The sequence below is a fragment of the Sminthopsis crassicaudata genome, chromosome 4 (genome assembly GCF_048593235.1).
Source record: "Sminthopsis crassicaudata isolate SCR6 chromosome 4, ASM4859323v1, whole genome shotgun sequence".
NCBI classification, from domain to species: Eukaryota; Metazoa; Chordata; class Mammalia; order Dasyuromorphia; family Dasyuridae; genus Sminthopsis; species Sminthopsis crassicaudata.
In genome coordinates this window covers 68,144,843-68,170,270 of record NC_133620.1, presented here as the reverse complement: position 1 = coordinate 68,170,270, position 25,428 = coordinate 68,144,843, and the positions used below count along the sequence as shown (strand labels likewise).

The 25,428-nt window shown below is 33.5% G+C and overlaps 1 protein-coding gene across 1 annotated transcript in view; it reads right to left on the bottom strand.

Moving 5' to 3' along the window:
* AXDND1 (axonemal dynein light chain domain containing 1) overlaps positions 1-25,428 on the bottom strand; it is a 116,634-nt gene that overhangs the window by 12,122 nt on the left and 79,084 nt on the right. The window contains 3 exon segments of the mRNA XM_074308490.1: positions 5,313-5,423; positions 10,362-10,458; positions 16,960-17,168. Coding sequence (XP_074164591.1) covers positions 5,313-5,423; positions 10,362-10,458; positions 16,960-17,168 — 417 coding nt within the window.

The window sequence follows — 25,428 nt, the reverse complement described above, 5'->3', positions numbered from 1 at the left end:
AGTTTGTGCTGTTCTTTTCTTGCCTTGGAATGGTCTGCTTTTCATGTCTTTGCTGGGACCACTTTACTTTTCTGATGTACTGGGCTTGGAAATTGTTTCATCGTGATCATTGGTTGGTTCTGCTACTCCAGAATTCAATTTAAAGTACTACTTTAAAGTTGTTTGAAGGAGAATTTGGGAGAGCTCAGGTGAGTCCCCACTTTTACTCTACCATCTTGGCTCTGCTTTCTATGATACAGTATCCATGCATATCTCTTTAATTTAATTCTTAAAATTAAAAAAAAAAACCTTCATACATTTTCAATCTTCTTATTTTCTTCCCTATAATGTAACATATATATATATATATATATATATATATATATATATATATATATATATATATATATATATGTACATATATATATATATATATATATAATCCAGCTACCCTAGCCTAATTACTAATATTTTTACACACAACCCTACATCTCGCAACTCCAAACATTGATAATGGCTATTCTCCATGCCTGGAAAGCTCTTGTTCCTTACCTTTGCTCCCTTAGCTTCAAGATTCATCTGAAATCCCACCTTCTGCAAAAGGGCCTCTTCAGTTCCAACTGCTATATTTAATGCCTTCCATTAAAGATTACTTTCCATCTACTCTGCATATATCTTGTAAACAAGATATATTTACATGTTATCTCTCATATTAGAACATGGGCTATTTGAAGATAGAGATCACATTTTTATCTTTGTTTCTCCTGGAACATAATAAGGACTTAATATGTCTGTTTATTAGCTGAGAAGAAACTTGTTTCTTCTCTTGTAAATATAAACACTTCATTATTGTGTGGTCCCTTGCAATTTTTTAGATGCACTTGACATTCTATGTTTCTCTCAACTTCCATATTTACATTTCAAATTATTTATAAAGTTCTACTGTCTTCAACAGGAATACTAGGATATCCTCTATTAAAGATCCAAGTTTTCTGTAGAGGGCAGAACTTTGGAGAAGTATACTTGAAACAAGGTGTTAACTCAATGGAATTGATGAGATGATCACATATATACTTGGTACTTAGTATGGTGATGTAATAGTTCTCTAAGTTCACACATAATCAGTATGCTGTAATAATATAATTACAATAATTACAATATAAGGGCCAACAGGGATGAAAGACAGACATTCTATCTTTTACCAGCTTTGTGGTGGCTCTCATGCCTCTTGCATTAAGATCAAGACTGGGCCAGAATAAAGAATCTAGACTCTATTCTTGTCCATTCTCATGATGTCTATCCTGCTGAGACCGAGGCCCTTCCAGAGGACCTCCAGAAAGCTAGCCTGGACATTACATTTGGCACCTGAAAGTGTGATGTAAGGATTTACACTCAGCAGTTCGACTGACATGATTGTGAGTTCATTGGAGAACTTCAAACAAAGTGTCCCCATGACCTGGAAATAGGGTAAGTACAAAAATAGACAAGTAGGAAACTTTGGTAAGGGCTAAACTAGTGTTTCAGCTGAAATGGGACAAATACTAAGAAAAGAGCCTTCCTCACCCCAAAGGAAGTGTGTGGAAAGCTTAGTTAAGTTAATAAAGAACCAAGGTTTGGAACCTTAGAACCAGATCATTGGACTCTTAGAAACATAAGAATGCATGTCTCCTTGGCTCTCTAAGGAAGAATTAGAACCAGATAAGTGGAAACTAGTGGGAGAAAAACCATTGATAATGGTCCCAATTCAATTCCTGAAGATACATTCTATATATACAACATAATGCAATTAGCTTTAAAGGAGTCCACAAGTTCTAAAAGAAAGAAAAGCTTTAAGGAGAACATCCAGACAAGGAAGTGTGAGAAGACCAACGAAGAGGGGAATAGTACTTAGAAAGGCTGAAAGGCATGCAGAATTAGATCTTAAGTACCAAGCTGATAAGTGATTCTGGATTTCACAGCTCAGTTACACCCAAGCAGGCACCCTTAGGTCATTCCTTACCTCACGATTCTCCCCCCTCAATTTTCCCTTTGTGGGTAGAGGGAGGAGTAGGAGTGGGAGGGGGCAGTGACACCATCATGCAGTAGCTGTGTCCACCCCCTATGACATAATTACAAAATTAAATTAAAGCTAAAGAGGAAGGGCAAGATACATGTGATTTAAGAATAGAAACGTATCCTGTGATTGAAGGATTTGACTCTTCAGGTCAAGAAAAAAGAAAATACACTAGAAAAAGAAAATACATTAGAAATTATCAAAGATCTGAAAAAGGCTTGCACTCTTTATGGGTCTATATCATCTTATGTTGAGATGATATGAGAGAATTTGGCTTTTAAAATTTTAACTCCTAATGATTGGAAATCTATGCCAAGGACATGCTTAGAACCTGGACAAAACTTGTTGTGGCTTTCTGAATATAGTGAGCTCTGTAGAATGCAAGCCCAACGAAATAGGCAACCTGGAGTTCCAGGGAAACTGCCACTTGAAGAGTCCTCAAAGGGGACTGCCTTAAAATTTTATGTAGGAAGGCTAATGAAGGTTAAAGCTCTCTTATCTTTTAGAAACTCTGTTCTGACCTCACTCATTGGTGGAACCATCACCAATAAGGAGAGAGTCACATACTAATGGACTTTGAGACAGGATTATTTTATATTATCTGAAGTCTTGCTAATGATTTCTGTGGTCTTCAAGTACCTAAGGTGTGGCTGGCTAGCAGCCATGCACAGGTGATCTGATACAGGGTGTACCTTCATAGTTACCCTACTGGTCCTATTCCTTCAAGCTAATAGGCAATTGAAATAAAATCTAAATAAATGAATAAGAAAGCACTTAGTAACTGTCTACTGTTCCTGAGCAATGGTCAGTGATCTAAGATGGTGGAGAATGGGGAAGGCACCAGAAAACTAAAACAAGACAAATGACCTCCCTTGAAAAAGGTGGGGGGAATATAGTTTTAAGACTATAGTCCAGTAAACTCAACTTTAATTCCTATCCTTAGTCTAGAGCATATTATCAAAGGCATGGGAAATGTACATCTAGAAAAGGAAGCAGTGATTCCAAAGAGTCAACATGGTTTCATCAAGAATAGGTCCTGCTAATTGAGCCTTATTTATTTCTTTGTTTCTTTCTCTCTTTTTCTCTTTTTTTTCTTTTTTGATATAGTAGTAATTCTGTAGTAGTCATTAAGTAATGTTATGAAGTTCAAATGAGATAATAAATGTGAAACATTTTAAAAACTTTAAAGTGTTATGTAAAATGTCAGTTATTATTCTTAGCCTTCAATTTGATGATGACTTTGTTTCCTGAGCCATCTACTGCATTTCTACTGAGCTTAAGCAATGTTTAAAGAGAATTACAGAGGTGCACTGGTAAATATTTAACTATGGGGCTCTCTAGAAACATATATTACACATTTTAAAAGTTTAATCTACTTTAGTAATATTTTCTCCATTACAATGTATAATGTTCATATATACTCTTCTCCTAGGGGAGGGTGAATTAAGAGTAATAAAACAACACTATTTACATGCTACAAATTCTAGGGCAGCCTTGTAAAGCATCAAACATGCTTCTATTAGCCAGGATAGAATGAATCCTTAAAAATGAGTTCCATGACATTTTTACATTTAAAGGTTCTGATAAAGGCCTCATTTCTAAAATATATAGAGAATTGACTCAAATTTATAAGAATTCAAATCATTTTCCAACTGACAAATGGTCAAAAGATATGAACAGACAATTTTCAGATGAAGAAATTAAAATTATTTCCATATGAAAGGTGCTCTAAATCACTTGTGATCAGAGAAATGCAAATTAAAACAACTTTGAGATAGCACTATACACCTCTCAGATGGACTAAGATGACAGGAAAAGATAGTGATGAATGTTGGAGGGGCTGCGGGAAAACTGATACACTGATACATTATTGATGGAGTTGTGAACAGATCCAACTATTCTGGAGAGCAATTTGGTACTATATGCAAAAAGTTATCAAAGTGTGCATACCCTTTGATCCAGCAGTGCTGCTATTGGGCTTATATCCCAAATAAATGCTAAAGAGCAGAAAGGGACCTGTATGTGCCAAAACATTTGTGGCAGCTCTTTTTGTTGTAGCTAGAAACTGGAAGTTGAATGGATGTCCATCAACTGGAGAGTGGCTGAATAAATTGTGGTATATGAATGTTATTGAATATTATTGCTCTATAAGAAATGACCAGCAGGAGGAATACAGAGAGGTTTGGAGAGACTCACATGAACTGATGCTGAGTGAATTGAGCAGGACCAGATCATTATATACTTCAACAACAATACTATATGATGATCAATTCTGATGGATGTGACTCTTTCCAACAATGAGATGATTGAGGCCTATTCCAATGATCTTATGATGTAGAGAGCCACTTACACCCAGAGAGAGGATTGTGGGAACTAAGTATGGACCACAATATTACATTTTCACTCTTTTTGCTGTTGTTTGCTTGCATTTTGTTTTCTTTATCAATTTTTTTCCTTTTTTATCTGATTTTTCTTGTGCAGCAAGATAATAATATAAATGTGTATATATATGCATATATATATATATTAGATTTGACATATATTTTTAACATGTTTAGCATATATTGGATTACTTGCCATCAAGGGGAAGGGATAGGGGGAGGAGGAGAAAATTTGGAATACAAAATTTTGCAAGGGTCAATATTGAAAAATTATCCATGCATGTGTTTTGAAGATAAAAATCATTTTTTATTAAAAAAAGAAAATGAGTTCCATGGTTTCTCTGAACTTAAACTTCCTCATCTCTAAAATGAGAACAAATCTTATAGGATTGTTGTAAGAATAATTTTTGTAAAGGACTATATAAATATAGCATGATTTTTGTCTACTCCAACTTCTCTCATTTTACAGAAAAAGGAAAGTAAAACACAAAGAAGTTAGATAATTTGCTCAAGGTCTTCTGACTATTTAATGGCAAAGTAAAGATTAAAATTGAGCTTCAGGAACATCTAGGAGACTCAAAAGAGAGAATTGGACCTAGAAGACTGACCTGAGATCAAATTTGACCTTAGATACTTACCAGATTAGGACCCTGAGCAAGTTACTTAATTTGCATGTTTCCTCAAATGTAAAATTATGAGCTACCTCCCATGAATGTTCTAAGAATCAAATGATATGATACTTGTAAAGCACTTAGCACAATACTTAGCATATAGTAGATATTTAATAAATTATTGTTCTCCTTGCCCTTCCCTTTGCCTCTTCCTATCAGTTCAGTCTTCTATTATGCTACATTTATCTAAAGCAAAAACAATAGCAAATACTCATTTTTAACAAATACCTCGTAGTCGTACAGATTTTTTGTATCTTCACTTGATAACAAAGTGACTTTTCTTCCTTTCAACTTAGAAAGAAGGATATTGCATGTAGCAACCCAATCGATGCATTCTTTCTGGGAGGAGATAATTGTTTAAAACATGTAATTTATTAAGTAGAAAAAGAAAATCTTTCATTGATTTATTCATTCAGTTGTTCACTTATTCAACAAATATTTGCTAGGAATTTCCCATTTGAGTAAATAATTGCATTTTGATTCTTCAGACAATTAGAAAAAAATCTTGTGCTTAAATTGCTCAAATACAAAGGACAGATGATATGGAGCTAGAGTTACTCATGGATGGCAGCAGCTTCAAAAACCATGATTGAACCTCATAGTTCTGTTCACTCATATTACATTATTATGAACTTAATATATATAGACATCTCAAAATTTAAATTAAAAGGGGCTAGATATGAAACCATATCTTAAATTTACCATGATAATACTAACACAGCCCAGTTTGTCTAAAGATCTGCCCTTTTACTGTTCAAAGGCCAGCACAGTACTTCCCAGTTTTCTATCTTAGCTTGGCTTATTGCAAACAGGTGACAGAATATTACATCTTATTTCCAAATAACCAGAAAGATCACTGTCTGTTCCTTTTGTCCCTGGGAGTTGATGTGAATGAATCCTGCAGCCTGAAATATCAGCAGAACTACCTCTGCAATATATATGGGGCATTTCCTGTTTTACCACAAAGAGGTCACCCTATATAATTCTTGAAGCCGTTTCCTAGCCCTTGTACCATCATATAAAGCAGGCACTTTAGGGGTATGAGGGAGGGAGCCTTCCTGAAAATACTGGTGTAATTCTCAGGGTCTTCCCAAACATACCCTGACACAAATACATCCTAACGGAAAGGAAATGACCTCAAAGGTGTTATCAGAAAAATTGGACTTAAAGCACTTGACTAATCACTGTTCCTATTGGTGTTACACAACAGGATCAATAGCAACCTGAACAGATAGTAACTAAAGAGACACCACATGTACTGAGGAGAAGTCACATAGGAGATGCCCTGTTTAGTTTCCCTTTTTGAAGGAGATAACCTTTATCAAGGTATAAAAAACTACCTGGAGGTCAAAATGCTCCTAAGGCCATGCTATTTCTCTGCCAGTAAGGTCCCATCCGATTTCTTTCTTTGCTTTGTGCCTGGTCCATAGGTGAATGTGGCTAGTATATACTAATTAGTATATACTAGATCAGCACTATGGCTAGTTCCCAACAGCATTTACCTTTGGGCCCTTCCCACCTCCAACCAAGTCTGCGGGATTCACCTGGGAGACTAGAGCGCTGAATGAAAGTTTCATCACAACAGCAATCTATTTAGAACCTTGAGTCTGATTTATTCTATAAGCTTTTGCTTAAGTCTTGGTACTTCCTTGATTGATGGCTGGGAATTATCATCTTTTGATCCCTGATACTTCCCTGAATGATTATCTTCTCTCTCCACTCTCTTTTTCAGGGAATCTTTTGATTTTTTGCTAACATACTTCCCCTTATACTTTAATTCTGCTTTTCTACTCATATTCCTTGGCGTAAAATGAAACCAATTTTCTCCTGATGAGTACCCCCCTTGCCAGTTAGTCCATAGGCACTTATTAAGTGCACAGCTTGTGTCAGGCACTGTGCTAAGGGCAAAAATAGTCACTGCTCTCAAGGAGCTGACATTTTATTGTAAAGACAACATGCAAATAAAGTACTTACAAAGGAAATACTTAATAGATTGGCAGTGATCTCACAGGGAAAAATCATGAGCAGTTAGAGGGAAGGAGAAAAGTCTTCTATAAGAGGGGTTTATAAGAAGTAAGCCATAAAAAAGCCAAGCAAACTAAGAGGCAGAAGTAAGGAGTGAGAGCATTCTGGGCATAGGAAACAGCTAAGACAAAAGTACAGAGGTGGAAATGGATGGTTGTATTCAAGAAGGAAGTAGGCCGATGTAGTTGAATCTTAAGAGCATGTAAAAGAGAGGTAAGATGTTTAGAAGACTGGAAAGATAAGAAGGGGCTGGATTGGGAAGAGATTTTAATGCTAGAACAGGGGACTTTATCTTGGATTCTTGAGTTCATAGGAAATACTAAAAAAAAAAACAACCCTTCTCAATGCTGACTGCTATTTTTTGGTGACTCGGGCTCACTGTAGGAGGCAGGTTGGGCATTTTCTCTACTGCCACGTATAGAACCTTTGCTCTAGCACCATTGTTCAATAACCCCTTCTGAAATTCAGGCTGATCACTCTTTCCTGGTTCTTGCCATCCTCATCTTTTGACTTCCAGGGCAATTGCTTCTTCCTCCATACTTAACAGCTGGTTTGAAGTCTTCTCCACCCCGAACCCTGTAATAATTCCTGGTGACTGTAATATTCATAACTATAATGGATACAATTGGGGGATCATCCCTCCACAATCTGCTCTGCCTCATTGAGTGTTCTTAGAGATGAGTCTTTTATGGTAACACATGTACTGTCATTGGAGTTTGCCACCCTTGGATAAAACAAAGAGTTCCATATGCTATCTTTCTACTGGCAGGCATCCTCTCTCTGCCTCCCAACACCCATCCCTGAGTTGCATCAAAGCTTTGTTAGAAAGCATTGGCCACTAAAGCAGGAAAAGTCGGCCTGTTAGTGGACTTCAAAAGGAATGGTGGAACAAGTACTTATCCAAGATGAGCCCAGGTCCTCTCTCTCCTGCTGTATGATTCTTTGGCCTAAGCACAGGCAACCAAAGATCCAGAGAGGGGCAATTCCAGCATAGGAGGCAACTTTGTGAATTTAAGAGATTAGGAGCTCCAGAGAATTAGGAATCTGCTTTTCTCCAATTTTTATGGTCTAAGAGTCATTAATTTTTTGTTATTTGATGTTCAAGGTCATTCCTCCTTCAATTTTTGGTTAAGTGCTATTAATATTAACCTTACCTGATCCAAACCTGACTCTAAGTGTGCAAGGTAAAAACATGTAAAAGAATTCTTTCTTGTCACTCTGCTGTAATTCTACCTATAAGAAATCCTAGTGGTTATTTATGGATTTTTTTTATCTTAAATATTCAGGTTTATTTTTTATTTTTGTCTGAGATCTGAATCCATCCTTATGTATAATAAAACCTAAGTTTTTAATCTATAATTTCTAGGTTGTGACAGATAAATTTTCAGCAGGTGTTAGTTACCAAATAAACTCATAAAGGAGCTATTTCCCCCATAACACTAAAAAAATAACTATTTCTAAGAGGCAATTACTCTATTTTTCTCATCCCAGAATTTCCTTCTTTCTGAAACTTCTACTCATTGGTCCTACTTAATTCTACCTTTTTGGACAAAACTGAACAAATCTAATATGTATTCTAACTTAAAATCCTTCAAAAACTTGAAGATTACACTTAGCAAAATGCCTGTTACACAGTAAGTGCTTAATAAATTCTTGTTGGTTGCATGTAATAAGTTTGAACATGACGCTCTGATGATAATACTGGTTCTTAGATTTTCTTTAATCAAAGAAATAGCTACTAAAACAAAATTTACCATGAGCAAAAATTAAAGCTGTATAGGAATAAATATTTAGGATGTACTGCTTTTTCTAGCCACAAAATATTTGCCCGATAAAACAAATATGAACACCTCATTTATTCTCCACTTACTTAACCACCAATTTCTGGCCTCATGAATAAACAGAGTATAAGGCTATTTATATGAGTGACTTTAAGGCCCACAATTATCTCTCTATTCATATAAAATTAGACATTAGAAATTCATTCCTTTAGATAATCTTATTAAATATAGATTAATCTAAAAGGAATAGCACATTGAGCTATTATTACTCAATTATTGTGAATTACAAGTTCTTTTCCAACTGACAACTAGTCAGCTTCCAGGAGGAATCACACATAAAACTTTTGATACATAAGACTTTTGATATAAAAGAAGAATGGTGATAAGAGTTTTTAAAGTTGTGTGTGTGCTTAGGGAAAGCATGAATGTATAAAATGTTATGGCTGAGTATCCCATTGGACAAATATGTCCCCAAAGACACCTGGAGGTGATGGTGGGACAGAGATAAAAAGAGAGAGAAAAAAGTTTATGGCTGTAGAAAAGAGTAGAAGTTTGGCTTTTCATATTCCAAATTTTTGAGGATCAAATGAGTCAAAATTTAAAAAAAAAACATTTTTCTAATATTAGCATTTATACTGTAAGTAAAGCATTTTACAACTATTATCTCATATTATCTTCATAATAACTCTGGGAGGTAGGTACTATCCCCATTTTACAGATGAGGAAAATGAGGATGAAAGAGATTTAATGGCTCATTTTTTACCCACCTAATCTCTAGATTTCATTATCTTCAGAAACTCATCCTTCTGTAAGATGAAATCAACGTTTTTATTCATTCTTCCTCAGTAATCCCTACCCCTGGAACTCCTTCTTCCTTCTATTTATGAAGAGCAGGGCTAAGACTCTTTGAGGAGATACACACACACACACACACACACACACACACACACACACACACACACACACACACAAGTTTCTTTTTATGTGGTATCTTCCCCTATTGGTTTGTGAATTTCTAGAGGCTATCTTATGCCTTTCTTTATATTCTTAGAGCACTTAGCACAATACCTGGTATACAGTACACACTTAATATTTACAGACTCTGATCCACTAATAAGGCAGAATTTTAACCCATGTCATTCTAACTCTTAAATTCTATCCTCTGTCCACTGTAACACTTAACTGCCTTTTTTCTCTTTTAGGGAAAAAATTTATAAATGCATTTGATGAGCCAAGTGGAAAGAACCAGAAATAATTTTGTAAAGTTTCAGGGCATCAGAATACTTTATACTAAACTCCCCACTGAACATTTTAGAATTTAGCAGAGCTTTTGGGGTGGGACAGAGACTTTTGGGCTTGCTGTGCTTTAAGCTTTTTAAATGAATTATTTCCAGACTAAGCCTATGGCTATAATCTAGAATAAAATGGGTGAGAATTGCTTTATTAATGCATATATTGAAAGGAAGATTACCTTAATCTTTGACAGATTCGTAACTTCCTTCGTAGCATCTGGATATGAGATAGATGCTTTCTTGGTAGTCATTGATGCCACTGTGCTTTTACAACAACTGAGGAAACAGAATATTCACAAAGTGTGAGCATTATTAGAACTTTTTTCTGCTTTAAATTTCAAAGAAAAGAGAGTTTAGTGTAACAATTATTCTTTAATACTATACTAGCAAAGAAAATAATACTGACCCTGTAGGGTCTTGAATATTTGTATCTTGTCTACCACCTAGTAACATTAGTGTGTGTGTGTGTGTATATATATATATAAACGTGTGTATAAATATATGTGTGTGTGTGAGAGAGAGAGAGAGAGAGAGAGAGAGAGAGAGAGAGAGAGAGAGAGAAAGGGAAGGAGAGGGAGGAAGGAAAAGAGAGAGATTGATAAAGAGAAAGAGAAAAAGCCTTAAAGCTAGTGGTTGAGAACTCAACTTCCTAAATTTGAGGCATTTGTAATATTAGATTGCCATTTTACTGTTTACTATTAGGTACCTCATTTCAAGCACTAGTTTTTCATGTTGAGTGAATTGTTGTAAATGCTATGATTCATTAAATTATTAACTAAAAAGGCCATGTAGACCATCATTTTTGGTTGACTAAAATAAAAGTGCTAGTTATGCTATGATAGAAATATCTAATTTTTCAGTTCATGTGGATTACTGCTCAATATATCTATCATAACACAGAAATTATAGATGTAAAAATCTAAGTTTTATTGTGCTTAAGCATAAATTTAGAAGGTAGAAAAATAGCCTTGGGGAAAAAAATTAGGATTCTAAGGAGGCTTTTAGAGAGCCAGAAAAATCACTTTTTACATACAGCAATCTAGTACATCTTTTTAGGTCATAAAAGTTGAATAAATTTAGTACTTTCTCTTAGGCCATAAAAATTGAACAAAATTAATTAAACAGAATCATAATCTCATATATCTCCTAAGGAAACAAAACATTAAGCAAATTCTCCAAATAAATTAAGTCAGGTTACAGATTAAACTACATTTAGAAAGTTAACAATGGGTTGATTGATAGGGAAGATTTATATACCTCAAAAATAAGTAGAATCAGTGCCAATAGAATCATTTCACAATAAATAAATCACCCCAGGAAGCTCAAAATTCCCTTTTGGCTTCTTATCTGAAGAATGTCAAAGTCTTTACCTAATTTATCATTCCATGAATCATATTTTAACTAGGTGAGGCTAATATTAAGAGTTAGCCAAGATGTTCCAGGAGTAATGACTTAAAAAAATTAAAAATGAAAAAGTATCATGATAGCATATTGAATTTTTTGTAAAGTGATAAGGAAACCTGAAACTTTGGGAAATTTTCTATGCAAGACCCATTAGTAACTTGAGTTAAGGTACTTTTCAAAGGACTGAAAATAACAATGTCCTAATGCCCATAATTCTTCAGATTAACTACTCTATTTCTTACCTAGTATCTTTTTTTATGATTACAATTTGGCACTATAGTTTGTACAGCTAGATAGTGGAGAAAATGCTGGGCCGGAAATCAGAAAGACTTATCTTCATCATTTCTTTAAATCCTGTCTCAAATACTTATTAACTATGTGACCTTGGGCATGTCATTTAACTCTATTTACCTTAGTTTCCTCATCTGTAAAATGAGTTAAGGAAAGAAATGGCAAATCATTCCAGTATCTTTTCCAAGAAAACCTCAAATAGGGGCACAAAGAATTGGAAATTATGGAAACAAATGAAGTCTAGTTTGAGATCTAATATTGCTAGTCTCCCTTTGCAAATTTTTCATTTGATCTCCTTAATATTCTTGATCTTTTATTCTTCCAGGTGAGTTTTGTTTTGTTCCCTTAGCTTTATAAATTAATTCTCTGGTTATATGATTGGTTATAGTATTAAATAAAATTAGTATTGAATTTGTATTATATTGCCTTGGGCCATACATGAGAAATTATTATTTTACCTATTATTTCTCCATTTATTTATTTAATGTTTCTTTGATTATTTGTGTTTCTATGATTGCTGGGTGTGTATGCCTTGGCAGGTAGACTCCCAAGTATTTTATACAGTCTATAGTTATTTTAAATGGGATTTTTCTTTCTTTTTCTTCCTGCTGGATTTATGATATAAACCCCAACTTTGCTGAAGTCATTCATTGTTTTGATTAGTTTTTTTAATTGACTCCCAAGGATTCTTTAAATGAATCATCTTATTATCTGCAAAGAGTAATATTTTGTTTCCTCACTGTTTATTCTTATTCCTTTGTTATTTTTTTCCTGTCATTGCTAAAATTTTGAGCAAAAATGTAATGGTGATAATGAATATCATTACATTATTCCTAATTTTAGTAGAAATATTTTTAGTTTATTCCCATATTAATAATGCTTACTCTGAGACTTAGAAACTAATTATCATTTTAAGAAAAGCTCCACTTATTCTTGTGCTGCCTCGTTTTTTAAACTAGAATTGATGTTAGATTTTGTCAAAAGTTTTTTATCTATTGAAATAATATGATTTCACATATGAAATATGTGTTGGTTTTGTTGTTAATGTAGTCCATTGTGTTTATATTTCATTTCTTGTTCAAATCCAGTGTGTTCATAGTGATATCTTTGTGATATAGCTGCAATCGCCTTGTTGGTATTAAATTTAAATTTTTTGTATCAATATTCGTTAGGGAAATTTGTCTATAGTTTTCTTTCTCTGTGTTGACTCTCCTTGACTTAGTATCAAGACTATATTTATGTCAAAGAAAGAATTTGGTGGTTTCTTCTTTACATATTCTTTTCAAAAAATATGTAATATTAGAATTTGTTGGCCTTCAAATGTTTGATAAAATTAGCTTGTAAATCCATCTAGTTCAGGGATATTTTTCTTATGGCTTGTTCAAATTTCTTTCTTTTTTTAAAAGACAGGATTATTTAATTCTATATGCTTTGTTATTCTGGGAAATTTATATTTTTGTAAATATGTGTCCATTTTACTAAGACTGACAGTTTTATTGCATATGGTTAGGCACAATAGCTCCTACTAATTGGTTATGTATTTACCTTTTTCAGTTTTGATACTGGTAATTTGTTTTTTTTTTAAACATCAAGTTAGCTGATGGTTTACCTATTTTATTGCTCTCTTCAAAAAGCCAGCTCATAGTTTTATTTATTAATTCAATGGATTTTTTGCTTTCAATTTTTCTACTCTTTCTTTTGACTTTGTAAGATTTCTGTTTTGATATTAATTGAATGTTTTTTTTTATTTGTTGGTTTTCTACTTTTTTAGTTACAATTTGTTGATCTATTCTTTTTCTCTTTTATTGATGTAAATGTGTAAATATATAAACTTTACCTAAGATTTCTTAGCCTATATGCCAAAATTTTGGTAGGTTTTATCATTATTGCCATGATTTTTAATGAAATTATTGGTTGTTTCTATTATTGGTTGACTCATTCTTCAGAATTAAGAGATTTAGTTTTAAATTAATTTTTAATCTATGCATCAAAGGTTTTCAATTGAATGTATTTTATTGCATTATGGTCATAAAATGTATTTAATCTTTCTGATTTTCTGCATTTATCTGTGAAATATTTATGCCCTAACACATTTTACTACAATTTTTATAAAGATACTATCCACAGCTGAGAAATAGGCATACTCCTTTCTATTTCCATTCATTATTTTCCAGGAGTTGATCATAACTATTTTTTCCTAAAATTCAAATAGCCACTTTAATTTCTTGTTTGTGATAGGTTTATCTAGGTCTGAGTCGTGTAAACCCCTATTATAATTTCACTACTTTATCCTATTATGCAATCAACTTTTCCATTCTTCTTTTTAGATCATATAAAAATAAAAGACTCACTCTGGGGTTCTCTAATTAGTCTCTCTCTAAAACTCTTGATAATGATAAAGTTTTGATGAGTTACATATATTACCTCTTCCATAAAATAATGTAACTTTTTTATTCCCTTATGTTTTCTTACTCACATCTATCTTTTTATGCTTCTCAAATTCTGTTTGTATGTCAGATTGTCCATTCAACTATGGTTATCTAATCAGAAATGCTTAAAAGTCCTCCTTTTCATTTAATGCCCATTCATCCTCCTGTAGGATTAAATTCAGGTCTGCTGGATAATTTATTCTTGGTTATATACTTAACTTTTTTGTCTTCTAGAATATTCCAATACTCCATTCCTTTGTTAGCTGTTAAATCATGTGTGATCCTGACTTGTTTTGTGGTCCTTGAATTTTTTTTCTAGTTGTTTGCAGTATTTTCTCTTTGAATTGGAAGTTCTGTATTTTAGCTACACATTCCTAAAAGTTTTCTTTTGAGGGTTTCTTTCAAGAAGTGATCTGTGGATTTTCTCAATTTCTACTTTGAACTCTGGTTCTAAGATATCTGAGACTTTATAAATTATTGAAATATGATATCTAGGTTCTTTTGGGGGGTTCAAAATAAACAATGATTTTTAGATGATTTCTCTTTTATTTTCCAAGTCAGTTATTTTTCCTATAATATATTTCATAATTTCTTTTCTTTTTAAGTTTTTTGACTATATTATTTCTTCACATTTCAGAGTCATTAGCATTCTAATTTTTAAGGCAAATACTAATTTTTAAAGAATTGTTTTCTTCAGCAAGATTTTATTCCTTTTTTATTGAATTGTTAATTTTCATACAACTTTCTTTGTTAGCTCTCATTTCTTTTTTCATTTTTTTCCTCTACTGCTTTTGTTTTTTACTTTTCTCTCTCTTTAACTCTTCTAGGAATTTCTTTTTTTGTACCCTAGCTCTATTTTTCTTGAGGTTTTGCTTATCAATGTTTTATCATTGAAAAAATTTCATTAATTCCATTTTGTAATTGATTTTATTTTATATCAATTACTGATATTTTGTATAACTGGTTAAGTCATGTTTCTTTAAGTTCAGTGAGATCCTATTTATTAGTAAATTTGTTCTTTGCTGATAAATTGATTGTGTTCAGAGCTTTGTGTCTCAGTTTACTTTTACTTCAATTGCAACATCATTATAGTAGATCTTTATGGTTAGGTTCCTTTTCTTTATTTGTTCATTCCTCCAGTTTACCTCTTGATTTTGGACTTTATGTTAGTGGTGGACTTCGTTCACTTCTGGAGGCAGGGGAAGGAGGATGTCTGGCCTGAGTTTCTGTTGCTTTCACAGTTTAGTCAGAGTCCTGTAAGTTTTCAGTTCTTCCAAAGTCAGATGGTCCAGGGAGAGATCTGTCTGCCATTCTCCTGGTCTGGGTTCTACAATTTCCCAATTTAGGTTACTGGCCTATGTGTAATTGAGTCTCTGTAGACTGTTGTTGGACTCAATTGCTGTTAGCCTACTGAGAGGCTCTGCAGGTTCAGAATACCTGAACTGCTGATTTCCTTTTGGTCTTAGTCTCCCTGCTCTGGTTTTTCCACTGCAGGATAATGTGTTGGGCTAAAGGATAGAATGGAGTCATTGCTCTGCTTCTCAGTCACAGCCACATAGCTAAGTTTCTGAAATTTGTTTTGTGCTCATGCTCTGTTAGGGACCCCAGCCTCTTCATGTTGGAGCTCTGATTCAGAATTGGCCAATGGGTGACAGGCGGGATGTTAGCCATTTCTAAGTCCAGTGTTAGTTCTCAGGTGTCCTTGCATCTGTTTCTGTTCTGATGCACTGTACCAGTTCCCTGCCTCTCTCTGGAAGCAGGAATGGTCCTGGATGCAGTATTTCAGCTGCTGCCATCCTAGTGTACACATACTTCTTCATCTATCTTCCTAAACTGTTCTGGGCTAGAAGAATGACTATGACTTTTTCTTGGTTTTCCCGATCATATTTTGGTTTGTCACATTTCTAGGTTATTATAGAAAAGGTGTTTTGGGAGAGCTACTCATGTTTCATTCTGCCTTTCCAACTCTGTCTCTTCTCAAGAGTTGTTTCAATGTGCATTTCTTTAGTTATTAAGGACTTAAAGAATTTTTTCACATGATTTTATCAATATCGTTTTAAAACTGTGACCTGAATACATGGCTTAAGACATGAACATACAATGGCTTTGTATCACAAGTCTATTACCTCATTATTCCCAGAAGCTATGACTCTAAATTTAGCCCAAGATCGCATTATTTGTTTTATTTTGTTTTTAGTGGCCATATTATAACACTTACTAATATTGAGCATATGAAATCCCCATATCTTTTTTAGGCAAAATGCAATCTAATCATACTCCCCTATATTGTCCCTGTAAAGTTGATTTTTTCGCCAAAATGCAATACTTCACATTTATCCCTATTCAATTTCATCTTCTTAAATTTAGCCCAGCCACTCCATTTTGTCAAGATCTTTTGAATTTCTGACTCTGTCACTAAATAATTAACAGCTATTCTCCCCCGTTTTCTGTCTTCTATAAATTGGATAAGCATGTCATAAAGACCTCTATTCAAGTTTTTTATTAAAAAATGTTTTTAAATAATAAAAAAACAGTATGGGGTAAAGTATAAATCTCTTAAAAATATCTTTCAAGATTAAGTTAATGTAGACTTATATTGCTACTTTATATTTATCTTATCTTCATTAAGTACAAAATCAATCGTCACTTTTACCTGAATATATAGATTGAGAAGCGGCTCAACATTTTAGCCAGTGATATGCCTTCTATCTCCAACATAGCAACACCTGTATGAATATGAATTTCCTCCTCATTGAGATCTTGTTCAGTCTTTGGGAGACTATGCTCATCAGAATAGTCAGGTACCATTAAAATCAGCAAATTTACCATCCACTTAATCATGGCTATATGGAGTTCATTCACCTTTAGGAAGAAAAATATTATTTTAAAAGATTAGATTTCACATGAACCACTTAAAATTCATTAAAGTTACATTGCATTTAGGCATTGGAAATGTCTTCAATCTTTGGATCCTGACTTTAATGCTATTATGTTGCTTAAATCTAATATCTAGTTTCATCATAAAATAGCTCTTGTATCCTTTATTCATTATAACATATGAGCTTCTGTCTTCCTATCTCTAGTTTTGCTTAGAATGTTAATAAAAGGCACTGTTTTGCTGCCATTTAAAGAGAGTTATTTAATCAAAAAGAAATGCAATGGAAAGGGCGCCAGTGTGTAGCCTTTAAAAAATACTTTGTGATAATAATAACTGTATGCACAATATGAATACCTCTCTGTGTGTATATATATATATATATATATATATATATATATATATATATATATATATATATATGTATGGTGGAGTGGGGTGGAGAAGGAGGAAAGGAGACAATTAAGAACTTGAAATGTAATCAAAAATAAATTTAATTTAGTTAAAAAACACTTTCAAAGTCTAGATCCCCAGTTAAAATGCACAATTTATAGAATTCAAATTTGTGCAAATAAGCATCTGCTTTTATATGCTTGGAATTAAGCTTTATAAATTTCACAGAGTTTTAAAGTTGGAGAGCTAAAAAGAATTTAATCAAACCCTCTCATTTTACAGGTGACAAAATTGAAACCCAAAGAAGGTAAGCAACTTGCCTATTCAATTTACCAAACCTTCATTAAAAGGCAGTATGATGTAATGGATTGAGCCCTGGGATTGAAATAACATTTGGATTAGAATATTCTGCTTGGCTTTGAAAGCTCTTCCTAATTTCCCAATAATCTAGCAACATCTACCTTCTTGCTGTTCTTTGGACATGATACTCCATCTTTCAATTGAATATCTTGTTTCTGGTTTTCCTCCATGCCTCTCTCTCATTGCTTCCACCTTACCTGGTTTTTAAGACTTGGACCAAACCCTACCTTTTGCAGGTCTTTCCCATCCTCCCTTTTCTGAGTGTCTTCTGTTTTATAGTTATTTTTCATCTCTCTGTATGTTCAAAGTCATTTTTCATGCTATCTTTCTCTCTCTCTCATTAAAATGTAAACTCTTTGAGGGCAGGGACCATTTTTAAACCTTTCTTTATATCCCTAGCAGTTAGTCTAGTATTAAGTACAAAAGTGCTTAATGAATGCTTATGACTTACTGAACTAACTAATCATGGTCAAGCCATTAACCCTCCACAAGTTTCAGTAATTAAAACTCTAAAATTATGGTTAATGGCATTCCCACACTGATAGAATCTCAAGTATTTGCTATAAAATGTTATTATTAAGCATCAACTGTGTGCAAAGGCTTAGGGAAAATGTAAAGTTTAGATAACATCTAAGTGCCTGTGATAAGAGATCTTAAATGTCTACTAGAGGAATAGACAGGTACACATATAACTAGAATCCAAAATATCATATCATAAATATGTTAGAAAGGTGCAAAATCAATTTTTATTTAAGATCCAAGCTTAGAGATTAGTGAGATCATGGGAAAGGTGGCAATTGAACTATATTTTGAAATATCAGCAAGAATTTAGCCAGCAAAGGAGGAGACATTCTAGATGGAAGAAACAGCATGGGAAAAGCATAGAAGAAGAGTAATCTGGTTTAATGGAAATACTTAGAAGAATTATAAATGATAAGCTAGGAAGGTAAAATGTTAAGCTAAGGAAGATTTTTGAATGCCAGGCAAAGAAGAATGAATTTGATTCATTAAGTACAAAGAAATCATTGAGAGAGCACAGGTAGGAAATGAACAGACTTACAAATAAATGAGGTTATTTTGTCAGCAATCTATAATATTAATCTTTTCATATATAGAGAGAGGGAGAGGTCAAAATGAGGTGATCTCTTAAGAAGTTGTTGTAATAGTCTATGCAAGACCTAGATTAGTGTAGACACAATGGATGAAGATGAAGATCAGAATGTGGCATTGGTGGAAGTAACAAGACATGGTCACTGATTGTATATAGATTGGATATGATAAATTAGGGGGAAAAAAAGGTTGTAACCTTGGAAAACTGAATGCTATTGACAAAAAAAGAGAAGTCAAAAGAAGAAAAGGATAATAAGTACCTAAGCACTTGCTATATGCTAGGCAAAAATGAAACAATCTCTCTCCTCAAAGAACTTATATTTTGTTGAGAACAATGTCTGAATGGGACATAAAAAAGTAAAGAAAAGATTTGGCTGGTTTTACAAAATAGAATTGGGATGACTTACATGTGTTAGTAGGCAAATGGGAAGGAATTGGTGGAGAGATTGAAGAAAAGGGGAATGATTGCTGGAGGCTTCAGGGGAAACATGTAAGCAAAAGAATTAGCATCAATGAGAAGTAAAGATTCTTTTTTTCTGTGCTTCCTGCACAGGAAGAGTTCATAAATGATGAACGATAACTAGAAGTTTTGAAGAATGGGAAGGAGAAATGAGGGAGTTCACATTGGACAGCTTCAGGTTGTTCAAGAAAATAGGAGACTGTGATTGGCTATAATTAAGTGGATGAATGACGGTTGAAGAACTGAGAGATCAAACAATATTTGTGGAGGATGAAGATGACTTTTGGAAGTGGTAGACTAGAAGGACTATAAAGCAATGAGGATTTTGCTGAGATTATCCCTCAAAAATTTGGACTTGATGTAAACATCTCCACTTCATAATTTTTTACAGTTAATATTGAAGAAAATTCAGATGGTAGAATTTAGTAAGAATTAAGGATTGATTAAGGAAGGCAAAGGATTCTAGGGTAATGGCTTATGAAACACTAATGTGATTGACTTTCGGGTTAAGACTGGTCATGGAGCCAAGTTAATTCTGAGACACAGACAGATTGCAAGTATCATGATGAGCTAAAGTAAAAGAAGTCATAATAAGGTGAAGAGTAAATTCTGGGATAGACAAAAGAAGAGAAAGTCATGATCACAGTGGACTTTCATGGTCCAGGATGAGTCAGCACTAGAATCCAGATCTTCTAGTCTCATTCTCTACTGTGCCAACTCTCCAATTAATCTAGCCCTACCCCCAAAACAAATTGATCTGGAGAACAGAAGAGTAAAGAAAAACATCACTTTTTCTGTAGTATTACTCAGTGCTAAACTTTTTATACATCTTTACTGAAATAACATACTTATTTAGAGGAATTATTCATTAACCCTTATACCATCCTTATGGAATACTCAAGAACAGACATTATGTTTTTCATAGGATGGTGTCAGAAAAGTATCTGTCCCAAGATTGTGTCATTTGTCTTTGCTAATACTGAAACTAAAAACCAAGAATCTGGAACTAGAAAGATACTCCGATAGTGAGGAAACATAACATTACAGCATAAATATGTCCAAAAGATTAAAAAACAAGTGATATTTAAGGTCCTTCAAACACATTAAATTCTTCATTATATACAGAAAATAGTTAGGATAAATATAATTGGAGAGAAAATTGCATATGAAAAAGTACAATCACTATCAAAAATTATTTTTAACCAGCCAATTGGCTGGTTATTTAAAAAAATTAAAGCATCTGCCATGATTGAGGTACCATGTTGAGAAGTTGAATATAAATAGGAGAAAATTAAAACAAAACAATCCCTGTTTTCAAGGACATTACGTTCTAGTAAATGGAAAAATCAACAGGAAAACAGAAAATAGAAACATGGTAATTTGGGGAAAGAATCAACACTAATATTCCTTGCAGGGTATACAACTGGATTCAGTACAAGAGATCCTCTGCATCACCCATCTGGTCTAATGGCTTTGATCACTACTGTATGTGCCAACCCATATTTTCTAATCAAACAATAGTGTCAGCCCTTTTAAAAAAACTTACCCTATTTATATTTTTAGTTTGTTTATATCACAGTTATTTCTGGTGAAAGACCCCTTCTTATCCCATCTTCCCAAGATTCAAACTCCTTTTAACAAAGAAAAACAATTAAGAAAAATATTGCATACTCTGAGCACACCTAACAGTGTATACAAATTCTTCCCTAATAGTCTCCTTCCAGGCTCTCTGCAGAAAGAGGGAGGTATATTTCATTATCTGTTTTCTGACTGTGTTGCCTTAGAGTAGACAAACTGAGACCCAAGAAAGAATTTGGCTTAAAAAGGCTTTAAAATGATCTCTCATTGCATCTGGGACCATCTCCAGTCATCCCGATCTATGTCTTGCTGATGGGGCAATTAAGATCCCAGCAAAAGGCCATGTACTTGCTAATGACCCAGTGATTGGATGAGCCATAAGGAATAGATTGACAGGATTGTTTTTGGTCCCTCAGTGAACCTTTGTTTCCTTTGGGCCCTTGTTGAATCCCCTCAAATGAGGATGCTAATACCTACCTCCCACGATTATTGTGAAAATAAAATGAGATATCTGTAAAACATTTGTAAAATGTCAAGCACTTTACAAAGAGTTATCGTCATTATTCCATATTTATGCTATTGCTTACAGCACACAAATATTCCATTATGTTTTCATATCATAGATTTTAAGCCATTCCCATATATTTTTCTAGTAGAAGGACTAGTATTAATTTTTTGGTATGCAATGGACCTTTGTTTCTGTCTTTACTGCCCTTGATGTACACGTAAAGTATTAAAATCACTGGATAAAAGGGTATATACACAGACTTTTTTCTGATCTAATTCTATTTTGGGGAGTTAGGTGGGTATTTAGGCTAGGCCTGGAGTTAGAAAAACTCATCTTAATGAACTTAAATCTAGCCTCAGATTTACCAGCTAGGTGATCCTGGGTAAGTCACTTGATCCTGTTTGCGTTAGTTTCCTCATGTGCAAAATAAGCTGGATAAGGAAAAGGCTAAACATACCAGTATCTTTGCCAAGAAAAGCCCAAATGGGGTCATGAAGAGTTGGGAATAACTGGAATGACCAAACAATTCCAAATCAACATCCAAAGTTGTTGAAACAATTTGTATTTTCACTAACAGTATACCTGTCTTAGCACAATGCCTGGCACATAATAGATATTTAATAAATGCTAGTTAACTTGTTATCGTCCTTCCAATGTTGAAAATGTTCCCATTTTGTCACTTTGCCAATTTGCAGGGCATAAGATGAAATCTCAGACTTTCTTGGAATTTCTCTTACTCTCAGTCATATGGAGCCTGCTTTAAAATGGCCATTTGTATTTTGCAATTTTTTTTGGAAATTGTTCATGTCCTTTGTCCACATTAGTTGGGTATTATGTATGTTGTTGATTTGTCTTAGATTTCAGATAACAATAGCTAGCATTTATGTAGTACATTAAGGTTTGCAAAGTTTTACCATAACTCTGCAGGGTAGGTGATAATTATCCTCATTTTACAGATGAGTAAAATGAGACAGAGTTTTGCTAAGTGATTTGCCCAGAGTCACACAGCAAGTGCCTAAGGCCACATTTGCTCTTAGGTTCTCCTAACTCCAGATATTGGGCTCTAGCCACTGTGATACTTAAGTGCTGAATATAATATGCTAGGGTAAAATGTTGAATAATCTAATTTCTGCTAAACGAATTCCTAATTTTTTCTTCAGTCTTGTCCAAAAGGGAGTCCTCCCTCCCCCCCACCATTTAGCAAACATCAGGCTACTGTTCTTTATTACTTCTGGTTTTATCTAGATCAGATCTTTTTAAATTTTTTCCACTCCTGACCTCTTTTAGCTCAATAAATTTTTACACAATCCCAATTACATAAGTAAAATCCATAGACAAATAAAACATTTTCATAGACGTCATAATTTAAAAACCTCCACATTCAGTTATGCAACCAGATATGAAGTTGCAACACAGAGTTTAGGAAGCTTTGATCTAAACAACTAATTAGTATCATATATCGAGACTTTTTTTTTTTTTTTTTTTGCTGAGGCAATTGGGGTTAAGTGACTTGCCCAGGGTCATACAGCTAGGAAGTATTAAGATTGATCCTTCCTTCCTTTTCTCTTTCCTTCCTTTTTCCCCTCCCTCCTTCCTTTTCCTCCTTCTGTACTTCCTTCCTTCTCCCTTTTCTTCCTTCCCTCCTTCCCTTTCTTCCTTTCCTTTCTCTCATCCTTTTGTTCTCTTCCTTCTTTCTTCCCCACCCTCCCTTCTTCTCTCCTTTTCTTTCTCTTTGTTTCTTCAAAAATTAATATCAAATGCTTTTGATGACTACTGCTTTATAACACAATTGAGGTCTGACATCCTTTCATTTATAGTTTTCCTCATTATTTTCCATGAGATTATAGATTATTATCTTCTGTTCCTCCAAATTAATTTTGTTATTGTTTCAGAAAAAAATATCAAAATGTCCCCTTGTAATTGTTTAAGCACTAAATTTGTAAATCACTTTTGGTAATATTGCTATTTTTATTATATTGCACTGTCAAATGATATAACATTGAGTCTCTAATTACTTGACATCTTTTATTTATGTAGAAAACATTTTGTAATTGTATTTATATAAATATTGCATGTGTCTAGATTAATTCCTAGTTTATGTAGACTATATTTTGCAGTCATTTTGAATTGAAGGCTTTAGCTTTCAGTTAAAACTACTTAGAAATGCTGATGACTTTGTGAATTTATTTTTAGCCTTCTACTTTGCTGAAGTTATTTAGTATCTTAGCTATTTTGTTGATTCTTTGTGATTTTCTCATCACATCATCACAACTCCGGCAAACAGACATAATTTTGTCTTCTTTTTGATAAATGTTTATATCTTTAATTTAGTTCTATGTAATTGTTTTTTAAATTATTTTGTTTTTTCTGATTATACATGTACATTAACTTTTTAAATACACATTTCTTTGCAAATCACGTTGGGAGAGAAAATCATATCAAAAGGGAAAAAACAAAAGAGAAAAAAAAAGTGAACATAGCATGCATTGATTTACATTCAATCTCCATAGTTCTCTTTCTGGATGCAGATGATGTTTTCTATCCAAAATATATTGGGATTGCCTTGGATCACTGAACTGCCAAAAAGAACCAACTCTTTCATATTTGATAATCATACAGTCTTGCTGTTACTGTGTACAATATTTTCCTGCTTCTGCTTGTTCCACTTAGCCTCCGTTCATGTAAATCTTTCCAAGTCTTTCTAAAATCAGCTTGTTAATAATTTTTATAGAACAATAATATTCCATTGCTTTCATATACCATAACTTATTCATCCATTCCCCAGTTGATGGGCATCCACTCATTTTCCAATTCTTTGCTACCACAAAAAGAGCTGCTACAAACTGTTTTGCTCATGTGGGTCCTTTTCCCTTCTTTATGATTTCCTTAGGATACAAACCCAATGGTAGCACTGCTGGATCAAAGGGTAGGCTTAGTTTGATAGCCCTTTGGGAATAGTTTCAAATTGTTCCTCAGAATGGTTCAATCATTTCACAATTCCACCAATAATGCATCAGTGTCCCAGTTTTTCCACACCTACTCCAATATTTATCATTATCTCTTCTGGTCATCTAATCAATCTGAGAGATGTTAGGTGTTACCTCACCATTGTTTTTAATTTGCATTTCTCTAATAGTAATTTAGAGATTTTTTTTCATATGACTACAGATGGCTTTAATTTCATCATTTGAAAATTATCTGTACATATCCTTTGACTATATATCAATTGGGGAATGACTTGAATTCTTATAAATTTGACACAGTTTTTTATGTATTTAACAAATGAGGCCTTTATCAGAAACACTGGCTGTAAATTTTTCCTCCAGCTTTGTACTTCCCTTTTAATCTTGTGTTGGTTTTGTTTGGGCAAAACCTTTTTAATTTAATGTAATCAAATTTGTCCATTTTGCATTTCATAATGTTCTTTAGTTCTTGTTTGGTCATAAATTCCTCCATTTTTACAAAGATCTGATAATAACTTATCCCTTGTCCTCCTAATTTGTTTATGGTATCATCCTTTATTCCCAAATCACGTACCCATCTTGATCTTGTTTTGATATGAAGTGTGAGATGTAGGTCAATACCAAATTTCTGACATGCTATTTTCCACTTTTCCTGGAAATTTTTATAAAATTGTTATTTTCCTAGAAACTGGAGTTTGGGGGTTTATCAAATGCTAGATTACTGTAGTCATTAATTATTGTGTCATGTGTACCTAACCTATTCCACTGACCTATTTATTAGCCAGTACCAAATAGTTTTGATGACTGCAGCTTTATAGGTTTTAAGTCTGGTACTGCTAGGCCACCATTCTTTGTATTTTTTTTTTTCATTAATT